Genomic DNA, 10,930 nt, shown 5'->3' on the forward strand with positions numbered 1-10,930 from the left:
GCCCAGGGTGTGTAGTCGGCCGCCTGGAAGCCACTCTGGTCTCAGATCTGTGGGCTGCAGCTGCAGGTGCATAGGACAGGGCAGAGGCAGCGGGGACTCCTGTCCCTGTCATTCACAGAACGCTTTTATTGATGATTTGCCATGTGCTGAGCCCTCAGAATCTAGAAGTAACTCTAGACACTGGAACAGCCTCCTGAGGAAAATTAAGTCTGCTCCCTAACAGACTATAAAGTCATCCTGCCTTGGGCCTGGGCCACCCTCGGTGCCAATCTGTGGGACTTGATTTCCATGACGGCCATGCTCTGGTCTGCACAGGCCGGGTGTCAGGGCAGCTAGGCACAGCGATAAGCACCCCCCACCCCCACCCCAAGGAGTGGGGGTTCTGTCCTGGCTACAACCCTGATATCAGGTGGCTGGGCTGGTGGGAAGCAGTGGGGTCAGGAGGGGAGGGGACCGGGAGCGTTATTTGGCTCATTGCAGGTGTACTAAGGTTTCGCTAGCTGACTCCAAGGGGCAGCAGACAATCACCGCATTGTCACCAGGGCTGCAGCATGGAGCAGAGGCACTGCTGCGAGGAGAGCCCCAGGCCCAGGCCTGTCCAGGTGAGTGCCTCCAACCACCCAGCAACCTCTCCTAGGACAGAGACCCAGGGCACTGCCCTGGGCAGGGGACAGGAGGGCAGTGCTACTGTGTATACCTCGGCCTTGGCCTTTCTGAGCCAGCCTGCTTCCCGGTCTCTGCTCTGGCCCCACTGACCGCACTGTGCCCCCCAGGTGAAGACTAAGCCCTGCCATGGGGGCTGGAGAGCCCCTGGCCTGCTGCTGCTGCTAGCACTGGCCGCTGCTGGGGCTGCAGCTGGAGGTCTTCTTGGCTTCGTGCACAGTCCTCCCAAGGTGAGTTCCCCCTGGGGAACTGGCTGGGGGCACAGACAGTGGGAAGGGGAAGGAGAGGCAGGACATCCCAACCCTCCAGTGGAGCCAGGGCTCAGAGCAGTGGCAGGAGGACCAGAGGGCTGGAGGGGTCCAAAACCTCAAGTAGAACTGGGGGGAGTGTTAGGGGCTGCCCCAGCCTGCCTAGCTGAGTTCTGGCTTCCCGATCTCAGCCTCTGCTACAGATGCTCCGTCTGACCCTCCCAAGCCCTGGGGCAACCTGGTCCAACCAAACTGCCCAGGTGGATGCAGCCCGGGACGTGGCAACCATCTGGGTGACCTCAGTGAAGAGCAACCGCAGCTGGGCAGTGCTGTTCGATGGGCCGAGCGTGAGTGGGCTGGGGGTGTGGTCAGCGCCCACAGGTGTTGGGGTGGCCCTGACTCACCGGCCTGCCTCCCCAGGGCTGCGTCTGTTACCGGCCCCTGGAACACCAGGCCTGCTTCCTCCGCCTGATGGAGCCCCGAGATCGCGAGACCCTACAGCTGCTGGTGAACACCTCAAGGGTAAGCAGCCCCATGCGGCCAGGCTTCCCACGGCCAGGGGCCAGACAAAGGGTCCTGTGTACGGGCCAGGCCTGGGGCGGGCTGGAGCTCTGGTTTCAAGGAACAGAAGTTCTGTCTTCCCTTGGCTGAGGCTGCTAAGAGCGGAGCGTGCTGCTGGCATTGGGCCAGCACGTCCAGGGGGAACGCAAGCGCCCCTGTGCCGCGGCCCACCAGAGCCTTTTCTGCAGGCTCAAGGGTCTCACCGCCCCAGCCATGACACCCACCATGCCCAGGAGCTGCTGGCAGTGCTGGGGAACCACGAGGTGGACCCTGCCCTGGTGGGGGATTCGGTGCGGCACCTTTGCACGAAAACTCCCATTTACTGGGCCCGTCGAGCAGAAGGTAAGTCGGGATGGTGGTGTGAGGCCTGGGTTCCTGCAGAACGGTCTGGGGAGAAGGACGAGGAGCCCTCTGGGGTTCATGGAGGCCTCTTCCTCCAGGGCCCCGGAGGCAGCGGCTGATCTACCTGTGCATCGACATCTGCTTCCCCAGCAACATCTGCGTGTCGGTCTGCTTTTATTACCTCCCAGACTAAGTTCCAGCCTGCCCAGCCCCACAGGCCAGCCAGCTGGCCTGCCCCGTTACCGGTCACAGAGGGTGGCTGGCAGCGGGGTCTAATAAATCCTCCACCTGGCCGTGATGCTGTTCTCTGTGGCCTCAGGACACGAAATGGGCAGGGTGGGGGGCCGGGGAGGGGTGCACTGGCTGGGGGTTGGGCACCAGCCTGACCCCCTAGGCCGTGTGGATCTGGAATTCCTGAAGCAAGTGCCAGCTGGCTGAGGTGGGCTTCCTGAGCCTTGTCACATCCACAAAAGCACCCAGGAGGAGCTGAGAGACTCCCAGGGCATACTGGCCTGCCCAGTCTAGGCTGGCCGAGGGACCAGGGTAGGCCAGTCAGGTCCAGCTGGCTAGGCTGGCGGAGGCTAGCCGCGGAGCTTCACTCTGACCTGGGCAGCTGGGCAGACGTGTTCCGCAGGTGCTCCCTGCACAGCCGCCTGCAGTCCCAGGGGGGCACAGGCTAGCCCAACACGCTGTCGTTGAAGGCCAGGCAGACGACAGCTTTCTGGTGGCCACCATACTCCCTCTTGATCTCTCCTGTCTCCACACACCAGAGGCGGGCCAGGTTGTCAGAGGAAGCTGTGGGGAGCGGTGTAGGCAGCAGCTCAGGGCACAGCCCCGAGGGGGGGGGGAGGGGGGAGGGGGAGGGAGGGGAGGGGGGAGGGGGAGGGAGGAGGCGGGGGGGGGGGGGGGGGGGCGCTCACCCGTGACGATGTACTGCGAGTCCCCCGAGAAGGCACAGCCCCACATCCAGCCTCGGGATGACTCTCCTGGATTGCTGCTCTTGATGCTCAGCTCTGTCATCAGAGAGAAGTTGGATGTCCTCCAAATCTTGCATGTCTGGTCGGCGGAACAGGTGGCGAGAAGCCTAGGGGTAGGCGTGAGTGCGGTGGGGGTGTCATCAGCAGCCACTCCCACCCTGCACCCCTCTGCCATCCGCAAGACAGGCTCCCTGCCACCTAAAGGTTCCAGCCCCCCAGACCCTGTACGCACGTAGAGTCGGGGCTGAAGCGGCACTGCAAGGCATAGCGGGTGTGCGCTGGGATCTTGGTCTTGGGGATGAGCTGTGTCACCTCGTCACCAATGCCCCCAGTCAGATTCCAGACATAGCAATTCCCCTGCAAGTAGGAGGGACGCCAGAGCAAACCTGGAGCCTCTAGTCTGACACACAGGGAAGGGTACCCTGGTGGCTAGCCCCAGGTCCGGGGGGGCTGCCCTCCAACACAGGGTGGCACCACAGCTCTGGGGGCCGGGGACATGTGGCAGGCACACCCAGTCCTGCCTGCCGGGAATAGCCAGCAGGTTGGGAGCAGGAGGCCACGCCTGGCCTTCGTGGAGAAAGCTGCCGGCCAACAGGAATGTGAATGATACAATGGGAGCAGGGCACCTCGGATAGAGGGAAGAGCAGGAGGGCAGTGTGGGAACACCAGGGTACAAGTGATTTGCTGAGATGTGAGGGACGTTAAAGGGGAGAAAAAGAGGCCAGACAGAATATCGGGGCCAAACCGCAGCGTCCTGAGGTCCTGAGGTCACGGTGAGGAGCCAGGGCGCCACAGGGTTTGAGCAGGGAATGAGGCCGTCAGGCAGGTGCCGCTGAAGGCTGTGCGGGCAGTGGACGGAGGGTGGTGTGGGGGCAGAGTGTGTCAGCGAGGAGGCATGGCAGCCACAGAGAGGCTCCAGCCGCCGTGCGGGGAGACAAGGCAAGCTGGGGCCAGGAGGAGCGGGGAGGAGAGGGAAGTAGACAGACGTGAGAGGTTCTGGAGGTGGAAGTGACGCCCGCTGGATGAGCTATGGCAGTAGTGAGGGGGGCGTCAGGAATGACACCCAGCTTTCTGGCTTTGGTGGCTGCTGGAGCCAGGATGAGGAAGCAGGCCTGTGGGGGGTGGGGGAGTCTGAAGGAGCATCTGGGGAATCAGCCACGTGCAGGGAATGAGGAGGATAAGGGAGCGGGCACTCAGTCCCAGGACTCACGGTGCTGTTGACGGCTGCCATGTAGCTGGCGTCAGGGTCAATGTGGGCAGACGTGATGGAGACCTCGGGCTCGGGAATCAGCTGCTCGTTGTGGTCAGTTTTCAGGTCCCAGATGTGGATGGCGCCGCTCTGGTCACCCACGATGAGCTCTGCCTGGGGTGCAGGGGAGGTGAGGGAGGGCAAGCCCCCTGCCCTCCAAAGCCCCACGGTGCCCGGCCCTGTGAGTACCCCTCACCTGGTTGGGGTGCAGGCACACGCAATTAATGGGTGCATTCACCTGGAAGATCCGCTGACACTGCAGGTTCCGGGACCTTTAGGGAGGGCACATATGCTGTATGGCATGCTGTTGGCACCCACCATCTGGCACCCACCCACCCACCGGCCATTTTCACTTGCTCCTCTGCTGATCACGGTGGCCTTACCAGAAACCCTAGGGAGATTCGGCCCTCCCCTGGGACAGCCCCCTGCTCCAGATGGGACTCATTCTGATGCAATTCACTGTCCAGAGCTCCCTGTGGCATCAGGCTGAGGCTGGGCTTGTCTGTGTGTGCTTCGGCCCTGCCCTATCCCGCCTTTGTCACTACCTTCAATAAGCCACCCGCACAGAAGAGCCTGTCTCAGCCTCTACTTGGAGGGCCCTGACCCAAGACAGTCTCCTGGCCTGGTCCCGACCCCCACACAGCAACAGGCCCCTCCTGCCCGGTGCCCCATACCTGAGGTCCCAGATCCGTGCCGTGCAGTCCTCCCCACCCGTGTACATCCAGCGGCCGTCCTCATGGAAGCCCACAGACGCAATATTCTTGTTCACCCCGTCGTAGCTGATGATGGGGTTGGGGTTGTTGGAGCTGAGATCGTACATGCGAATGTGCTGATAACCTAGGGGCACAGGCTAGACTGAAGGGTGGCTGCGCCCAGGTCGGCCCACCCGAGAGCAGGGGTCGGGCTGAGGGCACAAGTACCTGCAGCCGCGATCATGCTGCGGTCTGGCGTGATCTCCAGCGCGTTTACCTGCTAGGTCTGTTAAGGAGGAGGATGAAGCCTGGACGCCCCTGCCATCTGGCTCAGCTGCCGCATCCTTTCCCCCCCAGGCACCTCTCCCCTGGCGGGTGCTCTACCCCACCAGTCATCCTTCCAAGGACCGCCCTCCCCACCTCCACAGTGGAGGATACAGAGTCCTGATGCTGTACCGTGCGGGTGCAGATCCCACTGTGGGCCTGCCAGAACCGCACCGTGTGGTCGTAGCCCGCAGTGGCCAAGATGACGGGGTCACTGCCCACCGTGCCCGGGGACGTGTTCATGGTGGGGAAGAAGGCTGGGGCCTGCACAGGATCCGACTTCGGAGAGGTGGGGGTCAAAGGTCAGAGCACCTGCAGAAGAGAAGGGGGTGCAGTATTTAGTCAATACGCTCTAGGTCCACTCGGTGCTGATGGGCATTATCATTTCTATCTCAGAGGCAGGGAAACAGGCTCAGATCCAGGGAACGCGTGACAACCTGCGGACAGCGGTGACCTCCAAGCCCCGCGCTCCGTCGCCCGCCCCGCCCCGCCCCGCGGCCGGCACGCCACCCCACCCGCCGCCGGCAGGGGGCAGTCATGCCCGGGGCGCCGCTCTGCCGCAGGGGCGGGCCGCGCATGCGCCCGGCGGCTCGGAGGGGCAAGCCGAAGGCAGCGGCTGCGCGTGCGTAGCAGGCCGGCGGCGCAGCCCGATGGGAGGGGGCGCTCTGTGGCCGGACCCTCGGGCTCCCCTGTGCTCCGGCGGCGGCCCCGGCTCCGTCCCGCTGGCCAGCGCCGCCCGGGCACGCCCTCCTGGCCCCCCAGCAGCCGTCTCCTGGCCCTTGTCCCGCGGCCCCCGTACCTTACATGCGACTCTGCGCTCCGCCGCGGCCCAGGACTGCGAGCGGAGCCAGAGCGAGTCGATAGAGGCCGCGGCCGAGCATCGAGTTATCGATGGGCCCTTAAGGCGACACCACGGGGCTTAGGCGGGGGTGGGGCGAGGCCGAAGTTCTGGGGCGGAAGGAGCCCGGCGGGGCCTAGGGGTTTGGGGCCGCAGCCCAGTCCGCGCCCGCGCTCGGACCCCGCAGCTCTGGCGGCCCCGTGTTCCAGGCCGGGCCCGCCCCGCGCGGCCAGGGTGCCCCCGCCCAGCTAACAGGTGGATTTCAGAGAAGCACCGATAATTTTAAAAAAATCGTTTTGGTTTAAGTATATCCCAAGTATCACATGAGATATACTAAAGTTACTCGTCGTCTCTGGGGAATCGGAACGCAGCCGGCTGTTCGGTGGTTTTATTTGCTACCGGGGCAGCCCCAGCCTGGGCCCCCGCAGCCTCCCGACCCCTCCCGACCCCTCCGGCCTCGGGCCCTCGGGCCCTCGGGCCTCCTGTCCCCTTGGGCACTCCCGCCCACCTGGCACAGTGGCCGCACCCTCCTAAACCGAGAAACAGTCCTTGCGATGCGGCTCTCACAAGGCTTACAGGCAGCTGCACCGCCCCCCTCCTCTGGCTCCTCCACCAAGGCCACAGGCCCCGCTAGGCCCCCAGGCCCCGGGTCGGAGGAACCTTCCCGTCGCCCCCGGTCCCCCTCCAGCAGGCAGTCTGCTTGGGTCTGCCCACGTCTCTGACCCCCGAGTCCTCGCTTCTCACTCCCCAGCCCACTGTCATCCTTTGCCCCGTCTCTCCAGGGAAAATATCACAAGGTCGCTGGCGGCCCCACACAGACGAGCCAGTGGATACTTCTCTTTCTGCATCTTGACGCGTCTGTGCGGTGCTCGACAGTTTTGCTCCGGAAAGTCCCCCTTGCCACTTGGCTTTCTCTGCCGTCACCGGGAGGCCCGTCCCCTCCAGAGTTCTGGTCTCTGCATGCCACTCACCCTGAGGGCTCAACGTCCCCTCTCCAGGGCTTCCAATACCAGCCCTGTTCTGGGGCCTTTCACCTTGTCTCCCGCTCACATCCAGCTCCCTGCCAGACACTGTCCCTTGAAGTCCCCACAGTCCCCTCCCCTTCCCATGGCTGAGACAATTCATATGGCCCTACCCCAAACAACCTGCCTTTCTGTATGCCGGTGTCCCCCGTGTGTTACAACTATCCATCATCCATCCATCCATCACCCCCTCTCCCAGAGCAGCCTCCTACCCTACCTCCCTGCCCCCAGCCAGGCTGTCCTTCACATGGCAGAGTGGTCTTTTAGAAACCTAGAAGCCTTCATGGGTCCCCTTTCACCTCCCAGACCCCTGCCCCTGCCAACCTTGCAGCTTTCTCCTCCCTCCACTCCAGACCGTGTGCTTCATCCTGCGAGAGCCGACAGCAGCACACACTCCCTCCTGAACCCTTCCCCTCACTGTGCCGAGGACGCTTTCTGGATACCTCTCTACCTGTCAAAACTCGGGGTTGTCAGCACCTTTGTAGCACTTTGAGGGTTTATTCTGTGGGAAGCATTACGTTGGGGTTTTTGTTTTAATTGAGGCAAAATTCATACACTATAAAATCAACTTTTTATATATTCTTTAAATATAAAAATATTTAAATTTTTTTCATTTATTTTTTTAAGTAATCTGTTCAATGTGAGACTTGAACTCGTGACTCTGAGATCAAGAGTTGCATGCCTTCCCAACTGAGCCAGGCACCCCTGAAATTCACCTTTTTAAAGTGAACAATTCAATGACCCTTAAAACATGCGCAGTGCTGTGCAGTCACTACCTCTGTCTAGTTCCAGAACATTTTCATCACCCCACCCTGTACCTCTGTGCAGTCTCTCCCCATTACCTGTCCCCCCTTAGCCTCCCAACTCCTGGCAAACACCAAGCTACTTTCTATCTCTATGGATTCGCCTATTCAAGATGTTGCATGGAAAGGGAACCTTCCAATATGTGACCTTTGTGTCTGGTCTCTCGCCGAGCTACTGCCAGGTGGTAGCAGGTGTCAGAGCTTCATTCCTTTTTGTGGCCAAATAATATTCTGTTGTGTGACTGGACCACGTGTTGTTCACCCACTCACCTGCTGATGGACATGACTTGTTTCCACCTTTTGGCTATTACGAATGATACTGTTGTGAACATCCCGGGCGAGTGTGTCTCTGAGTACCTGTTTCCTTCTCTCCGTGTACTAGGAGTGGAACTGCTGGGTCACATGGTAACTCTATGTTTAACTTTTGGAGGAACCGCCAGACCGTGCTGAACGTTTTACTGCATTACGCACCAGGTCCTCACAACGGCCCTGCCAAGGAGAAACCACCGTCATTTTGGAGACAAGGAAACTGAGGTTCAGAGATGCGCAGTCTATGTTCTAGGACGCAGCTGGAAGGTGAAAGAACCCATCCTGCTGGCTCAGCTCCCCCTGACCTTGCCCCTTCGGGGCCGCCCCCACATCTCGCATGTCCTCCTCTTCGTCCTCCTCTCTGAGCACTGGAGCCCCGCTGGGCTCAGAGGCAACTCTGATGCATATGTGGGGTCGGAAGGCTGGGAGAGTCAGAGCTCTGTGCACCCCAGCATCGGAAGGGCATCCGGAGCAATGCGAACCCACAAAAGAGCCTGAGAGCAGGAGAGGGGGGGCTCAGGGAAGGCTGGAAGTCTCTCCCACATGTCTATGCAGTCCCACGTGTGTCCCGGAGGCCAGGCCCTGGGCTGTTGGCCTCTTCTGCGGGGCTCTGGGTAGAGCCTGGGGACCGCACATGTCCCTCGCCTGGGCTTAACTGACAGATCAGGCGGGGCCCCCTACCCAGCCTGAGCAGCCCCAGCACCTCTGCCAGGCCTGGAGAGGGGCCAGGATGCCCAGTTGTTGATCCCTTCTTATGTACCAAGCACCAGCTGAGCGCTCTACAGGGGCAGTGTCTGCGAGAACAATAGAAACCAAGGTCGCTGACCTGTGCTGCATGCTCCCAGCAGCCCTTGGGGAGGGTACATCTGTCATCCCCATTTTATACAGAGGGGGCCAGGCGCCAGGGCCTGGGGGCTGCGGGGGCACCAGGGAGGAACACCAGGGGCATCTCCAGCTGCCGGGCAGGAGCAGGGGTGGTGCAGGCCGCCGGTGGAGATGGCCATGCAGCTGGGAAGGGGGCCAGCCTGGGCTGCAGTGAAGCACCGCCAGCCCTCCTCCAGGCTGGGCTTCGGCAATTCTGCTGGCTCAGCAGCCCCTCCTCCCGGGATCCTCTGAGGCCTGACTTCCTGGAGCGCTGCCCAAGCCCCACGCCTCTGCATCTACATCCCCTAGCCCAGGCGGCTGGCCTGCCATGCAACCCCCGTCCTCAGGCTGGGGGGACCCCAGGCAGACGCACATCTCTGTTTTCATGTGGACCCTCCCATCCGGTCCTGGGCTGCAGGCAGAGCTGCTGGCCCATTTTACAGATGAGGCGGCGGAGTTTCAGGGCTTGTCCAAAGTCGCTGGGCTGGCTGGTGGCGGATCTAGGACTTCTTGACACCGCCCCCCCAGGCCATTACCTTCACGTGGCAGAGTGAATGAATCTAGCAGAGTCTATGGAGCTCTCTTCCCAGGTCTGTGTTCCTGAAGAAGGACTCCACAGCAACGTATCCCCTTGTAGGCCTGGGGAGTGACCATGGGGTGCCTGTTTGCAGGGTATAGATAGGGCTGGAGAGGGGCAGCTGCGGCGGGGCCAATTCATCACCCAGAGGAATTAGAGAATTCTAATTTGGAACTTAGCCTTTCAGGTCATGGTGAAGGTATATTTGCAAAGGTAGGAGGATGGGACACGTTTTACTTAATGAGTTGTTAGCATGGCTTATGACATTGAAATATCTCAACATCAGGTATGTGGGTCTCTGTTTGTGCCCTTGCCCCAAGGCCCCGCAAATGCTGGGCTCAGGCTGGAGTGGTTTGCCGTAGTCAGCCGAAACATAAAAATAATGGTCAGGATGATAGCTGTCTTTTCACTTGTATTTTTTGCAATGCTTCTTGTGCGCCAGGCACACCGCTAGGCTCTGCAGCTACAAAGATGAGTAAAATACAGTCGCTCCCAGGTAGGGAGAGCCAAGAATATCACAATATCTGCAAAAACCATTTATTGAGTACTTATTAAGCTCCACTGCGAAGTGCTTTATGGATAGCAGCATCACGACTAATCCTCAGACAACTTAGAGAAAGCTATCCTTCTCAACCCCATTTTACAGAGGGGAAACCAGGGCTCAGAAAGACCACGTGACCAGAAAACCAAACCTGGTAAAAGGCAGAAATGGGACAAATGCTGAGGTGAGTGGGGGTTCAAAGCTCAGACTCACGACCTTGAGATTCTAGGACCTTAGGCAGGTCACTTGGCTTCCTGGAGCCTCCATTTTCTTCATCTGTAAAATGGGCACAATCTGCAAAGTGACCAGCGTGGTGCCTGAGCCAGCAGATGCCTAGAAATTGGTCACAATAAAGCATGGGGGGGCCCAGGCCTTTGTGTTTAGGGACCACCCCTGGGGAGCCCAGCATGTGCTGGGAGACCTAAGTTTGCTCCCTAAATCCCAAGGAAGACCCCTTGTTGGCACTGATCAGCTGCTTGGATCAGGAGGTCCTGGTGCCTGCTGCTCCCCCCACCTCCAAGGCGGGCACCTTCTTCCTGGCCCTGCTTGATGGTCTGGCCATGGGAAGAGGGGTGTCAGGCCATCATATGTGCAGAACCCTGCAAAAACTCCTGCCAGCCTTGCCCTGGTGGGGTGATAGTCTGAAGGGGTCAGAGGGGTGAGACCTGTGTGTGTGTGTGTGTGTGTGTGTGTGTGTGTGTGGCAGGCCAGGGAACAGGAGGGAGTAGGGACTGGTCAGTAGGGACCCAGTTGGTGGCTGGAGGCGGCTGGTTAACAGACTTGGTGGGGGGTCAGACTGGACCTGGGGATGGGGCTGGGGCTGGGGGACAGGAGGCCTGTGGGGCTGCACCCCGGTGAGCGCTGGGGGGCCGCGCTGTGGTTAGGGTTCCGACTGAGGCTGGGGGCGGGGAGCCGTGGCC

At 60.8% G+C, this 10,930-nt stretch overlaps 2 protein-coding genes across 6 annotated transcripts; one reads left to right on the forward strand and one right to left on the reverse strand.

Moving 5' to 3' along the window:
• Nucleotides 1-106: 106 nt before the first annotated feature.
• MLST8 (MTOR associated protein, LST8 homolog) lies at nt 107-6,127 on the reverse strand. Of its 4 annotated transcripts, none has more exons than XM_025984651.2 (9): nt 5,856-6,127; nt 5,171-5,368; nt 4,961-5,012; nt 4,715-4,877; nt 4,237-4,312; nt 4,002-4,154; nt 3,024-3,148; nt 2,735-2,898; nt 107-2,609 (listed from the first exon to the last, which is right to left on the reverse strand). In XM_025984651.2, exons 2-9 carry the CDS (start codon nt 5,297-5,299, stop codon nt 2,491-2,493), a joined length of 981 nt encoding a protein of 326 aa, XP_025840436.1. In that variant the 5' UTR covers nt 5,300-5,368; nt 5,856-6,127; the 3' UTR covers nt 107-2,490. The 4 variants fall into 4 exon arrangements, with proteins under 4 accessions (XP_025840436.1, XP_025840438.1, XP_072610102.1 ...); XM_025984653.2 differs by having other exon boundaries at nt 4,961-5,009; nt 5,856-5,932; XM_072754001.1 differs by lacking the exon at nt 5,856-6,127 and adding an exon at nt 5,494-5,632 and having other exon boundaries at nt 4,961-5,009.
• On the forward strand, nt 465-2,107 carry BRICD5 (BRICHOS domain containing 5). Of its 2 annotated transcripts, XM_025984655.2 has the most exons (6): nt 465-602; nt 774-893; nt 1,103-1,258; nt 1,332-1,433; nt 1,661-1,814; nt 1,913-2,107. In XM_025984655.2, the coding sequence occupies exons 1-6, from the start codon at nt 552-554 to the stop codon at nt 2,005-2,007; spliced, it is 678 nt and encodes a 225-aa protein (XP_025840440.1). In that variant the 5' UTR covers nt 465-551; the 3' UTR covers nt 2,008-2,107. The 2 variants fall into 2 exon arrangements, with proteins under 2 accessions (XP_025840440.1, XP_025840439.1); XM_025984654.2 differs by having other exon boundaries at nt 1,661-2,107.
• Nucleotides 6,128-10,930: the final 4,803 nt, after the last annotated feature.

The sequence above is a fragment of the Vulpes vulpes genome, chromosome 3 (genome assembly GCF_048418805.1).
Source record: "Vulpes vulpes isolate BD-2025 chromosome 3, VulVul3, whole genome shotgun sequence".
In the NCBI taxonomy this organism is placed as follows: domain Eukaryota; kingdom Metazoa; phylum Chordata; class Mammalia; order Carnivora; family Canidae; genus Vulpes; species Vulpes vulpes.